At 47.8% G+C, this 14,582-nt stretch overlaps 1 protein-coding gene across 1 annotated transcript in view; it reads left to right on the top strand.

The window, feature by feature from the left end:
- Positions 1–484: 484 nt before the first annotated feature.
- TMEM178A (transmembrane protein 178A) overlaps positions 485–14,582 on the top strand; it is a 429,355-nt gene continuing 415,257 nt past the window's right edge. The window contains exon 1 of the mRNA XM_086927229.1: positions 485–1,151. Coding sequence (XP_086783355.1) covers positions 719–1,151 — 433 coding nt within the window. The 5' untranslated portion in view covers positions 485–718. The remainder of the gene's footprint in view (positions 1,152–14,582) is intronic.

The raw sequence follows: 14,582 nt of genomic DNA, 5'->3' as shown, positions 1-14,582 counted from the left end.
CCCTTGCCTGTCAGGAGCACACAAAAAAGCTGTGACGGGGCAGAGAGAGCATTGCAAAAATGATGTGCACTAGCTGCAGCAGCAAGTTACTGACAGTACTTACCCCGAGTAATAATCAAGACCAGTCCCTGAAGGCTGAAGCCCAGGAACTGAGTTTTTTGCCCGCAGGAATCGGGAGGCGAGAGCCTAGCCTCAAAAACAGTAGTCCTGAATCAGAAAGGTTGGCATGGATGGTTGACCCACCACCGAGGTAGAGGATAAAGTGATGGAGTAGACGTGTTCGAGACAGATACAAAAGACGGGAAAAACGCAGAGGGCAACCTACACAATAAGTGTTCAGAGAAGGGCAGGTGGAGAGAAAGTAGAGCATACTGGAGCAAGGGGAAGAGAGACAATGGAAGCAGAAGCAAGAGAATAAAGGGAGAGGGTGAGAGGAAAGGGGTGGGAAGAAAAGAGCAACGGGAGGCGGAGAGATGCGGATAGAGCAGCGGACGGAGAAGCAGAGACAGCCAGACACAAGAGATACCAGACGGAGAGGTGGAAGGCACCCTGGGAGTGCAGCGTTCAGATGCTGCCAGTGACAAGGATCAGCTGAGCGTGCGAGCTGCAGCCCTGCCTCGACCATGCCGCAGGAAGCCAGTGCAGGGCGGAGGGGGCCGCACTGATCGCTGCTCCCCGTCTAGCCTCGACCGCCGGTGATGCGCCCACAGCCCCGACCATGCAGCCCCGGGGGCGCATCACAGCGCTGAGCCTGGCGCTCGGCCTGCTCTCCCTGGCGCTGCTCGTCACCGCCATCTTCAGCGACCACTGGTACCAGACGGACACCCGGCGGCACCGCGAGATCTGCGACGGCCACCAGCAGCCGGGGGGTCGGGGCGCCGCAGAGGCGCCCCCGGAGCAGCGCCAGCGGGTCATGCCGCTGTACCAGCTGCGCGGCTCTCCGCCCGGCCGCCTGGGCTTCCTGTCCCCGGCGCCGGCCGGCGGCGTGCGCGAGCCCGAGGAGCTGCTGGAGGACTGGCGGGCCATGCTGGGGCTGGGCGTGCTGGAGGCCCCTCACTGCGGCCGCCCGCTTTTCTCCACCCACGCCGGGCTCTGGAGGAAGTGCTACCGCACCGGCGTCGACCAGGACATCGACAACCTCATCGGCAAGGGTAAGGAGGGCGCCGCACTGACGCGCAGGCTGGAGGGGCAGCAAGCTAGGCACTGGCCTGCCACCAGAAGATGGCACAGCGTGCGTACTGGGGCACACATTGGGGGAGAGACCCCATTCACAGCCAGTTGACACTGCAATGAAGTACCGCATGGATGGTGATGCTTCTGCACAGCACTGGGCGCAGCGGGGCCATACACCTGGCACAGCGTGGGTATAGCAAGGTGGGAGTAGTTCCACGTGGAAGTGGGGACACACCTTGATATCATTCCACTGGGTATACAGTTTGTGATTTTAAGCAGAGCCAGCTGGCACAACTCCGTATTAGTCCATGGCACTGCCTTGGGTGTTAATGTACCTTCACAGTGGCGCAAACGTAAATTGATGTGGCCCTGGAGCAACCGAGTCTTCAATATCTCGGAGATATTCATTGGCCATAGGTTAAATTGTGTGTGTGTTTGTGTGTGTGTGGGTGGGGGGGGGGGGGCTTGAAAGGTTGTCTTTGACTGGACCCAACGAAGTAAACCTTTGGCAACAGGACGTGGATTTAAGCATGGTTCGTGATTTTCTGTTAGACCATGGCACGCACCAGAGTTATCAAACCATTGGGCATTGTGCAAGTGAACAACGCTAACAAAAACACATTACATATCTGGGTTATTGCACCATGGATACAGCCGGTAACCAGGCTTATGTTGTTATGAGATAATGTGCCACTGTCTGGGAATAACAGGTGAGGCAGTATAACGCAGGCCTCGCACCAAGTGATTGTGCGTGGGTATTAGAAGAGACTGTCGTCTGGGAATTACCAGGGTCAGATTGAATCACAATTAGGCCTGGTTACTCCCCCCAAAAAGTGGCCCACATTCCCGAATGGTTAGTTACTATACTTTTGTAAAACTTTATTTCGGTCATTATGACCATAAAATCATTTAAACAGAATCTACATTTATTTACATTAAAAATAAATACAAAAATATACAAACATCATGTGGCATTGAATACTAAATACATAATGTAGCCTGCGAAAATCTATATTGCAATCAATCCTGAAATCACGACCTGCAATTAATTGCATGTGCAGTGCATAAGTTCAATTTACAATACCTGGCAATTTTTCGCTCTTGCTCTACCTCTCAGATCGACTATTCAAACGATAATATGTGTGTTTGTTTAACGTGCTTGTATCAGTCAATAGGGGGATTATTGGCATCATAACTGGTTACCTTAAAGTGCTTATGCAATAATGTACAATGCCTTATTTAATTGATGAAGAGTTCGTATATTAACAATTTACTTCAAATAAGGAAGAAGTTAAAAACATTGTTGTAGACCCAAGACATCAATTCTACTTCTTAATTGTCTTGCTCACCGAAGTAATGTACACCATGATAACACTAATACATTATTAAAAGAATACTACAATGCAATTCATATAAAATTCCTAGAGTTAAATGGTTAGTACTGTTTGTAATTCTACCTCCCCACCAAGGCGAAAAGACACGTGGACCGAGGTGACAACCCCTGGCCCCTAAACATGCCACTTCATGTACTCACCCCTCCCCATCCCATTACAGCCACAGGTTATGAACTGGGGTTCAGAAAAGCACCACTGCTGCTCCTCCAGGGGCTTAGCTGAGAATGGCCCTGTTGTAAAACAGGATACCTTCTTGCAAGTAGAAATCCAGATAGCCAGTCTCATAGGTTAGAATAGGTTAATTGAATAAGATGTCTTTGGTGCAGGTTATAAGTAAGATGGTAAAAGCCTCACCAGGAGCAGCATCCTTGCTGCCCAGCCCACTCACATCAACTGACTTCAGGCCAAACACTCATCAACATTCCAATGACCTCACACACTTGATGAGCAGCAGGGGACATTGAATCAATGGGGAGTATGGATCATTATGCATTATACCAACAGCATAAAAGCCTCCCCCCCCCCCCCCACCGCCCCCCCAGTGGGAGAGACTCTGCATAGGAGGCAGCGTCCCTCCCCCCCCCAGGTGAGAATGCCCCAAGGACGAGAACAACCCCTGGCCCCATGCCTCAGTTTTACACCATGACGGGGGTGCCCTTGATACTGGTGACACCTTACAGTGGTGTGGTGAGGGCGTGGGAAGACAGTAAGTCTCTGTGGACCGGTTTACAGAGGCCCTAAAGAAACGGTCCACGGATAACCCTGAAGCACGGGCCCATTGCCACCTTCCCAGCCCGACCCTGGGGATTACCAGTGGTTATTAAACAAAGAACACCCAGTGGGCTGTACAAACGGGGTTATCAGCCAGTATGTACAACCAGGGCATTATGGGGGCAGGAGCAGGGCTCTTACACGGAGTTGGGGACACAAGGAGTATAGAGCAGGTCACAGCACCTGCCTAGAGCAGTCAAGGGAGTAGCAGGAGGTACTGCCTGTGTGGGCGCAAGAGATAAAGCTCAGAGGGGCATAAAGGAATGATCTGACCACACGGAGACGGACCGCACGCGACCACTCGTTGGGCAATACACGCAGGGATACTGCACAGGCTGTGGGATGGATAGAGACTAACTCTTGACAGGTACCCAATCTACCAAGGCTCGTGGCGGAACCAGCGGATTGTGTAAAATAATGAATTCATTGCTACCTTGAGCAACATAAGACGTGTTACGTCGTCATCTCCAAGTAAATACCAGTGCGTGTTCCAGGTCAGCCATCGCGTGTATTGCAACTCGGGACAGGTGTTGATGAAGGAGTATGGATGGGAATAGGTGGTGTCCGCGTGCACCGTAGAAGATTAACCTTGAATTTAACACTGCGCTATGCATGCGCGCGAGCGCAGGTGGAGAACACTAGGTTTGTAGACAGGGCAGTAACAACCGTTTCCCATGTAAATAAAACATGCAACCTAAGGGGCAGACTGTGCTTTATATGTGATGAGGCAGGAGCAATAAGGGGCGCTTGCTTTTAAGTATTCAAGTATACAGGCCCACTGCCAGTCACACCCCTCAGTGCTCTCCTGCCATGACGTTTCCCAAGTAGCCCTGGTTGTTGCTTTCCCTGTAAATAAAATAATAGAAAATGTATTATAATACACGAAATATCGTTACGAAATCATAATCTCTGTAATAAAATGTATAATGCTGCTTGGCTATCATCTGAACTAGTTTATAAAAAAAAATACAGTCTCATTTTCCAGCGATTCTAAGTGCCTGTTTTTTTGTTTTTTTAAATATTGTCAATTGGGATTTCCCGCATTTTATAAAACCTGCGCCTCGAAAGTGTATTTTCATGTTTGCCTGTTTAAATGCCCATTTGTATAATTTCTAAAGAGTCCTCAGTTAGGCAAATACGGATTCCTGTGCACATGCAGATGAAGTGTTTTGCCCAAGATCACACGATGCTAAGAAACGGACCGCTTATATATCAACGTGATGTGGAACGATTTTGCGTAACTGTCTTCCCAGTCGGACTGTTTGCGGACCGGTGATTGTCTGCACGCATGGATGTTTAATGTGCGTCACGGGAATTCCAAGTGAGTGCGTGAGTTCATTTCACGTCTGTCAACAGCTGAGATACAGCGTGCAGAGTGAGATTATAGGACTATCGTTTCTGGTATGTCGCACACATGCATGGATTTCGTGTAGGCCCGCAGCAACACCAGAATACTAAAAAGAAAGAATTGTCTCCTTAAAGGACTGATACATTGCGGCACTCATTCAAAATACACGTGTTTTGTTGAAACCCATCGCGCTGAATGAAGTACTTCCTGGTCATAAATGCGCTAGACGTTAAGGATTACGTATATGATCTGTACTTACATGAGGTAGTCACCGCACCCAGAAGTTCAATATAATAAGTATTTGCCTCATGTAATTAATTTGTCATATAACATATCTAGAAATAAGCTGATATCTTTTAAAAATATTTTTTAGCTGAGTTTTAAATCATAACTGAGTGTTATGGTTTTAGATCCGTGTACACTATAATTAAGTGAAATAAAGTTTTAGTTTTCTTCAAAGTTTTAGAAAAACCAATGTGCGTTTCTTAACTAACCGACGCAGAGTGGCATTCTTTCTTTAGTGGATTATGCCAAGCAGGTCAGAGAGAAGAAAGCCCGTGATTAAAGTGAGTCTCATGTTCCTGAAATCCACACCTCTGTGTGTTCTGTGCACAACAAGAGCCCTCCCCTCTGCCTTCGCCCACTCCCCATCATAATCAGTTTTACAAATTACACGTCTGCGTTTATTGGCTGGAAGCGGTTATTCCAAATCTAAGCTTTGCTGCTGGTAAACCGCGGCCCTTCGGTTGCATTTCATTAAAGGTTTCTCTGCAGCTTATGTTTATCTTTTGAACTGTCTGCTGGGTTTAGAGGAAGCGCCCGCCTGAAATGCCCAGACAGGGTTTTAATTGGAAAACTGCGTTGGGGGCTGCCAAGGACCAGACCTAGCAATGGATTGGAGAGAATCTCAGGTGGGCGAAGCTGGTAGCAGGGAAGAGAAGGTTTTGGGAATGGGAGAGGGGGCGGGGTTATGGAAGAAGTAGCGATTGGATGCCGGATCTTGTGGCTCCGTGGACGAATTTTTGTTGTTGCAGTTTTATATAGCGCGAATTTAACCCGAAGGTATTGGAGCGCTTTACATGAGAACCAGTTATGTTAGACAAGGACACATTCAATGTTGGTAGGTACAAGGAGATTAAGTAATTTGTCCAGAATCACAGGATGTTGGGCCGTTGCCAAGACGGAACCTGGTTCGCCAGCTCCAAAGTCAGAAGCTCTGGCCGTTACTCCACACCCTTCCACCGCTTCCCCTACAGGGATCTATGCTTGATCCCCATAATCCTATTTTGTAATTCCAGCAGGTCAACTCATCTTCCTCTACATAAGGAGAGAAGGGGGGGGGGGTAAAAAGTTGGAGGTGCCTCTGTAAATAAGGTGGATGTGGTGGGTCCAATAACAAAAGATGACAGAATGGAAGGAGCAATATGAGAGCAGCTAAAGGGAGAGGGAGATGGGAGGGAATAATAAGGGGTCTTTCTAAGGGAGAGGAATAGCACTGTGGCTTTTGGGAAGTGGTACAGCGGGTAAAGGGAGATGACAGAGGAGAGATGGGAAAGCCAGCAGTTGCAGCTGCAGCTGCAGAGAGAAGGATGAGGTAGTGAGTGAATAGATAATGCGTGATTACTCACTGAATAAGGCTGTGATGCAGTTAAAACTGGGAGATGGGTCAAAGGGAAGGAGGGACGCCAGAGTGCATCTGTGGTGATGAAAGAATAGGCAAAGGTGTATGGCCGGGGAGGGGCCGGTGAGAAGCAGAGCAGCAGACAAAGGAAAAGAGGCAGCAAAATCTGTCAAGAACGAGAATCGAGGAACCAGGTTAGGGGGAAAGTAAAACGCGAGGCCTCGAAAGTCATTAACAAACGGCCAGATTCATCAACGGAAATTCGGCTCGTAAAGGGCCAGAATTCGCAAATTTGCGAGGAATTGCATTTAAGGAATTTCTATTTGAGATTCTTTAAATGCAATTCATGAAACATTTAAAAATTGCGAATTCGCAATTTTGGGCCGATATTTACCGCAAAGTCTTGGCACATTTCCCGACCTGGGAGGTCACTTGGGGGATAGCTGTGTGCTGCAGCCCGAGCGCTGTTCCCTTCTCGCCACCGGACCTTGCTGACAGCTGTTTCCCGATCACCGCGGCGAGGCGGTAGACCGGGAACTACAATTCCCTGCACCCCTTGTGCCTAGGAAGGCGCGCATCCTGTTTACTGACCCGCCCCCGGAGGTGCGCTTAAGGCCAGCGCGAGCCCCGGGGGAGCGGGGGACCTGGCACATTTCCTGACCTGGGAGGTCACTTGGGGGATAGCTGTGTGCTGCAGCCCGAGCGCTGCTCCCTTCTCGCCACCGGACCTTGCTGACAGCTGTTTCCCGATCACCGCGGCGAGGCGGTAGATCGGGAACTACAATTCCCTGCACCCCTTGCGCCTAGGAAGGCGCGCATCCTGTTTACTGACCCGCCCCCGGAGGTGCGCTTAAGGCCAGCGCGAGCCCCGGGGGAGCGGGGGACCTGGCACATTTCCTGACCTGGGAGGTCACTTGGGGGATAGCTGTGTGCTGCAGCCCGAGCGCTGCTCCCTTCTAGCCACCGGACCTTGCTGACAGCTGTTTCCCGATCACCGCGGCGAGGCGGTAGATCGGGAACTACAATTCCCTGCACCCCTTGCGCCTAGGAAGGCGCGCATCCTGTTTAATGACCCGCCCCCGGAGGTGCGCTTAAGGCCAGCGCGAGCCCCGGGGGAGCGGGGGACCTGGCACACTTCCTGACCTGGGAGGTCACATGGGGGATAGCTGTGTGCTGCAGCCCGAGCGCTGCTCCCTTCTCGCCACCGGACCTTGCTGACAGCTGTTTCCCGATCACCGCGGCGAGGCGGTAGATCGGGAACTACAATTCCCTGCACCCCTTGCGCCTAGGAAGGCGCACATCCTGTTTACTGACCCGCCCCCGGAGGTGCGCTTAAGGCCAGCGCGAGCCCCGGGGGAGCGGGGGACCTGGCACATTTCCTGACCTGGGAGGTCACTTGGGGGATAGCTGTGTGCTGCAGCCCGAGCGCTGCTCCCTTCTCGCCACCGGACCTTGCTGACAGCTGTTTCCCGATCACCGCGGCGAGGCGGTAGATCGGGAACTACAATTCCCTGCACCCCTTGCGCCTAGGAAGGCGCGCATCCTGTTTAATGACCCGCCCCCGGAGGTGCGCTTAAGGCCAGCGCGAGCCCCGGGGGAGCGGGGGACCTGGCACACTTCCTGACCTGGGAGGTCACATGGGGGATAGCTGTGTGCTGCAGCCCGAGCGCTGCTCCCTTCTCGCCACCGGACCTTGCTGACAGCTGTTTCCCGATCACCGCGGCGAGGCGGTAGATCTGGAACTACAATTCCCTGCACCCCTTGCGCCTAGGAAGGCGCACATCCTGTTTACTGACCCGCCCCCGGAGGTGCGCTTAAGGCCAGCGCGAGCCCCGGGGGAGCGGGGGACCTGGCACATTTCCTGACCTGGGAGGTCACTTGGGGGATAGCTGTGTGCTGCAGCCCGAGCGCTGCTCCCTTCTCGCCACCGGACCTTGCTGACAGCTGTTTCACGATCACCGCGGTGAGACGGTAGATCGGGAACTACAATTCCCTGCACCCCTTGCACCTAGGAAGGCGCGCATCCTGTTTACTGACCCGCCCCCGGAGATGCGCTTAAGGCCAGCGCGAGCCCCCGTGTCGCGGGACCGCGCGCGGGACCGCGCGCGGGCTATGCCCGGGCAAAGGGCGGGCCCTCTGTGGCCCTCAGAGGCACAAGGAGGACGGGACGGGCCACCACTCTTGGCACCATCACAGGAGAAGGTACAGTCAGGTTCTATCCTTTCTATCCCTACCGCTTTGAACAGTCTACTCTTGTCACCAGGATTCTGTCACCCAACTACAATGTCCATCTGGGAAGAGCTGAATGCCCTCTGTGGCACAAACTATATCCCGGATGCACCAACCCCCCCCCCCCCCCCATAGTGGTCAGAGTCACTGATCAAGCAATTTGTACCCCCCAGGCATCCCCCGATACAACCCTCCTTCCATCTAATAACTGCAGCCCCTCTGTACCTGGCCCCAACCCAGCCTCATTTCCATTGGATAAGGCTGAGACTCGATCCTCCCTACAAACGACCCTTCTGGCCCAATTCGAGCGTCTGCTACACACTGCTCTATCTCCACTGGTAGTAAAAATTAATGATTTGGGGGACAGACTGTGCAGGATCGAAAAAACTGTAGTACGGTCATACCCACTAACCGGAAACACTGTTACTCCCACACACTCTACCCCCACTAACACCCAGGAAAGGTCTACGAACAATGCTCCCAGGATACTGCAAACTTGTGACTCCCCTGTTATACCACTCATTCAAAGTGGTTGCAATGATACCCTTAATCCCGATCATGCCCCACATAGAGCTCCTGCGATCGCACTAGAAAGAAGGCATCGCATTAATTTACCGCCCGAGGCAGCCCCATATGTCACCGTTCTCTCTGGGGTCCCCGCACTCAGACCGGGAAAACGTGAACTGCATCAGGACCTACTGAACAAAGCCATCTTTTGGCTCAAAAACAATAGACCATTACCTTCTGCACTAGACGGTGGGATACTGAGCGTCAGAAGGGTGGGGTGGCTTGGTCATCTGCCCAAAAATGTTCCGGGGGACTTGATTTTGGTTAAGTTTAAACACAGGAACATTGCCCCCTACTTGCGATCTACCCAGCCCAAACTTGGAGATGGCTCCATCTGTATCTGTGACCTGCATGACTTTTACCCTGGTCCCCAAGCACCGAATCACCATAACAGCGGGTGAAAAAGGGGGATTCTGTGTATCTTCGGTTATTATTTTGAATCGTTGATATGCTAAACTATTTTAGTTGGGTTTAAATCCATTTTCTTTTCATTAGGCAATGTTATGTTGAGTTATTTTTGCATGTACGCATTTCTTTGTGTTGCTTTTATGGTCAAAAGCCGAATAAAGCTTATTTGATGATGATGACTACTACCGCAAAGTCAAACCTCGTGGTAAATAGCGGAAACGTAGAAAAATGCACTTAAGTGCATTTTTCTAAGTTGTATGTTACACACACACACATGTCCTTGGGACATGTGTGTGCGTAACACCAGCAACCAATATCATATCAGGGGTGCAACCGGGTGTCCTTTGGTGTAGGCGAAGTGACAGGTGAGGAATAGAATGCCACATTCTTCCCTTAGTAACTGAGAATTGTAATTGTATTTTTATTTTTGGGAACAACTATAACATTTGGATCAGAAACGTGCTGCAGTAGTGCTGAAACAGTAAGACTCTCAATAGATGTTAAAGTGTTTCACATTATGCAAAGACCACATATGAGAAAGTGTTCAGTACACTGACTTATGTGATTTAAAGAATCTAGACTCCTCCACCATGGACTGTGAGGCCGGAACGCCTTAATTCGAACTCAAATGTTTGTGCTTGATCACATTGTGCGACCTTGAGTAAATCATGTTATCTTCCAATACCTAAAGTCCAGTTTATGCCACAATTTGAAGAGCTTGGAAAACACTTTATTGACACCTGGCTGATGAAAAAGCACACTTGCACTTTGAAAATTTAGGACCACATCTAACACATGAACTGGTAGGTTTCGGCAGGCCCTGATGTGTGCCATGTCCAGGATGTTATTTATTTATTGATAACGTTTTATATGGTGCAATCAAGACCCGAGCGGATATATTGTGGATGGAATGGCGCCCAGAGTTTGTCAGCTACTTTGCTACTCTTCGTTTGCATGACCAGTAACACAATGAAACACACTTGCCAATGGCCAAGGTTCTCTAAAGTCGCTTCCAGGCTATTCCACTTTTATCCTATAAGAGGACTGAGGCGTTGGGATGTTGAAATGTTGGTCCAAGGCCCTTCGCTGGGCTTTGGTGGCTACATTAGGATTAGCATTCAGATCTCCAGCTTGAGTGTTCAGAGAGTTATTGTTTGTTCCTTGCACTAGGAAGTTAAAAGTTATTGGGTAGACGGGGTGATGCTGCTAATTCTGCGCACATGTTTATTCTCCACCATCATAAATTTACAGTTAGAGTGGGAAACTGGGTATTCCTAGGTTAGGGTCAAAGGATCATCCAGTTATAATGTGTAAAAGCCCACAAAAGTTGTAACTAAGCAGTCCTAAACATTTCCCGCAAATTTTTAACACCATATACAAGTCCCAAAATGGTTTAGGTACATATGTTAATAAGTTGGAAAAGTACCTCTGACACCTTATTTTTTTCAGCTAGTGTAGGGGAAAGGGTTCCTCCCTGGAAGAAAATCATTCACCTGTGAATAAGAAAATGGGAAATAAGTAAATTTGCCCAGGCATACATGATGCTATCATCTTAGTTTCTGCCTGGAGGAAAATCTGGAGGAAAATCTGGCAGTTAAATTATCTACAACTGTCGAAGAACCGATCAGAAGGGGGAGCTTTAGGGGCTACTGATTGTTTAACTAGAGGAACCTCCCACATTTACCTTTTGTTTATTGTGCTGAACCCTGCGGGTAGATGCGTCTAAAGGGTTTTAGATTTCACACCCAAAAAAAAAAAACCCGCCGGGTCAAAAAAATACTTCCAAGGTATAATCTTTACTAAACATTTTACAATAATAGTAACTTGTTAATTATGTAGCACTTTTATCCATGGCACCTTACTTGGATTTGTTTGTGTGCAACTATTAGCCAATCTATTTTAGTAGTTATTTAATTTAACCTGGAAACATGACGGGCTGAGTGCCACACAAGCATCTTCGTAAGTGAGATTAACCTGCTCTTAGTTATTAAAAACATATATGCAGGTGTCAGTGTCGAGATCTTACGGGAGCACTATGTAACACATATAAACAGAATCTTGTTTATGTGACCAGACTGCAGGCCCCCAGCTGAATACACTAACTAGAACACTGTCATAACTTTCAAAAAAAGAAGATTAAATGTAGCACAAACAGAAGCTGACCATTAACCTTAGCAGAAGCCTGGGGCATTTGCAATAAAAACAACAATGGCTCACAGTGGTCTCGTTCTCAATAGAGTGGCTGTTGAAAAGATTTAGAAACTGATCCCTAAAGTGAATCAATCAACAATGAAAGGGCTGCAAAAATGTTACCAGAAAATAACTTTCTTAATGCACTTTGAAGACCCATGGGCTCAATGGAATGATGAATTCTTGTGAGGCATCCATGGCTGTGACCCGATGCAATTCCTGCTAATTGCTGAGTTTTATTAATCCTTCAACTCATTTTATACACTTGTTTTTTTTAGTTTACTGTTTTGTCACCGATGCACTTGCCACCTTAGCTAGATGGTTACAATGAGTTAATGTGTATTACAATGATCTTTTCTACAAATATTGATGGTGGGGTTCTCTATTATGATTGGTTCATTTTGTAGATACATTTCAACATCTCCTAATCGGCCACAGTATTGAGAATGATACAGCTGTGATCCTTTGCCACTCTGATTTAAGGCAGGGGTGTGATAATGTTGTGATGCAACTGCCTCAAAGTCATTACTCTTTTTACATCAAATTAGTTCCATCAGCCACTCATTTCTCGGTTTTCCACCCTGTTGAAAACCGTTTTGCTAATTTCACAGTTGAAAGACAACTAGCACTGGGGTTTTTTGTGAAACCAGAGATGGGATGAGGTAGGACTCGTGGCAGGATTCGTATCATATTGGTGTTTATAAAGCTCCTTTTCTACCCCTTTTGGGTCACTAAGCGCTTTCTGAGTTGTCTACTACGTATGTGTCTTTTGTAGATTTCATAGTCCCAGTGAGGTCCTTTGTTGCTCTGCTTTGCATCAGGTTTGTGTGTGCCCTGGGGATGCATAGTTCAAATGATGTAGGTTGTAGTTTAGCTTAAATGTGATTCGGTGTAGTGCGTAAGGCATGAAGCGGTGGAAGGAAACATATGCTTAGGGTATTGTTAAGTACAACAACAAGGGGGGAACCTGGTATCCTAATCAATTATAGCACTTGATTTATTGCAACAACCACACTATATTCCTTTGGTGATTGGGTTATTTATTCTCTCTATTTTTTCAGCAACTTTATTATGAATTATATAAGGACCTCAGATTCTTCTAGTGGAACACATATCAAGTGACATTTACTTATTTACATACATAACAATTTACACAACATTTATCACATTATACAATACCAACGGTTTTCACAAACATTAATTTGACATCATTTTACATAAACGTAAATAAAACAAAAACCCAATGTATCATATACATTCAAAAAGACACCACTAAATCTCCTTTGGCGTTCCTACAATTCAGTCCATTATTTCCTGAATTATGCGTATATCCATATCTATATTTGTATTGTTAAGGGCACATAAGCATAAGGTATTGTAAAGAGTCTAAGAATAGGTGCAACTTTACATGCAAGTATTTCTGACCATTTTTTGTTGAAGGTGTTATGAACAGGAAGAGCCTTTTGAGTGTGGTGGTGTGGTCAACCCGATAGATACTTCAGGTCTCTGTCCTTTGAAGAAACAAGTACCCACCGTTAATTTCACATTCACCCACCGGCATTAGGAGGCCTAACTCATTTGGCCTCTGAAGTAAATCCAATCCCTTAGTATTGGAAACTCGGACCTTTTTTGTACTCATCCACCTCACTATCCGTAAAAACAACAATAATTGGAAATGCAATCTGTCTTGCATTTGCTGAGTTAGAGCTATAGGCATTGTATATGGCAATGTATTTTACCTATGTTTTATGGTGGGTATGCGTTGTCTAGTGGAATCATTTGAGTTGTATTGGATTATTTAGTTGTGTGATTGTGTGGTGTGAAGTGGATTTGTGTAATGGAATAACGTGGCATGGTGTGGAATAATGTAGCTAATAATTATGTGGTATTGAGTGTACTATGTGGAATAGTATTTTGTGTTGTGGAGTGGTATGTAGCGTGGATTTTATGTGGTGTCATGAATTTTGTGGCACACTGTGGGATTGTGTGGTGTGTATTAGATGCATTTGGTGTGTTGTGTAATTGTGTTGTTGAGTTTTATTATATGGGTTGTGTCGAATTATGTGGTTGAGATTAGAAATGTGTGGAGTTGGACTGTGTGGCTTTGCCTTTTTTGTGACTAAAGAGAACAAATAGGTAGGGGCTAAACTCCAGATCTGTGCGTTTGGGTGTAAAAAAAAGGCAAAAGAGAGTTAGAGCTATTGGTGTTGTAAATGTAAATGTCTCTTTCCTATGTGTTATGGATTGTAGTGGATGTATGTGGTGTGTAGTGGAGTCATGTGGATTATATTGGAATTGTTCGTTGTGGAATTGTGCCATGCAAATAATATGCCCGAAGGTGTTGGACTTGGCCCTTATGGCAGGTTCACCCCTAATCTTTTTGCTTTTTATCTGTAATATGCGTGGATGATTTTCTGGTCTGTGCGCACTTTTTCTCTGTGTCCCAGAGTAAAGTGCGTGCATGTAGTGAGGCTGGCCTGCTCTCCCATAGGGATGCATGGGGAATGACGGTGTCCCTAGTAATCCCTGATGTGTGGGGAGTGCATGCTCGAGTTTGGTATGTGCGTGTTCGTGGGAATGAATGCTTCGCAATGATGTATGTTGCGTGAATGTGGCATGTGTAGAAATGCCATTTCTGGGACTTGGCATATTAATGGAAAATATGCCTGCAGTGTGATTGGCTGGAGCTGGCTGGTGAGCCTGGCTCCAGGAAGGCTGGATGGGTCTGCCCGGTGGTGAGTGTGAGATCAGCATGCTTGATGGCTTGGGAGGAGTGCACTTGGTCCCTGATGGGCCTGGACTTTCCCCGGACAATGCTGGCTCCGCCCCCTGTAGTGCGACTGATGGCCCTAGCCCTGCCAGTGAATAGAGAGGGTGGTTG

The sequence above is a fragment of the Lissotriton vulgaris genome, chromosome 6, assembly GCF_964263255.1.
Source record: "Lissotriton vulgaris chromosome 6, aLisVul1.2, whole genome shotgun sequence".
NCBI lineage: Eukaryota > Metazoa > Chordata > Amphibia > Caudata > Salamandridae > Lissotriton > Lissotriton vulgaris.
Note: the sequence above shows the minus strand (reverse complement) of the source record. Positions and strands in the feature narration are given on the sequence as shown.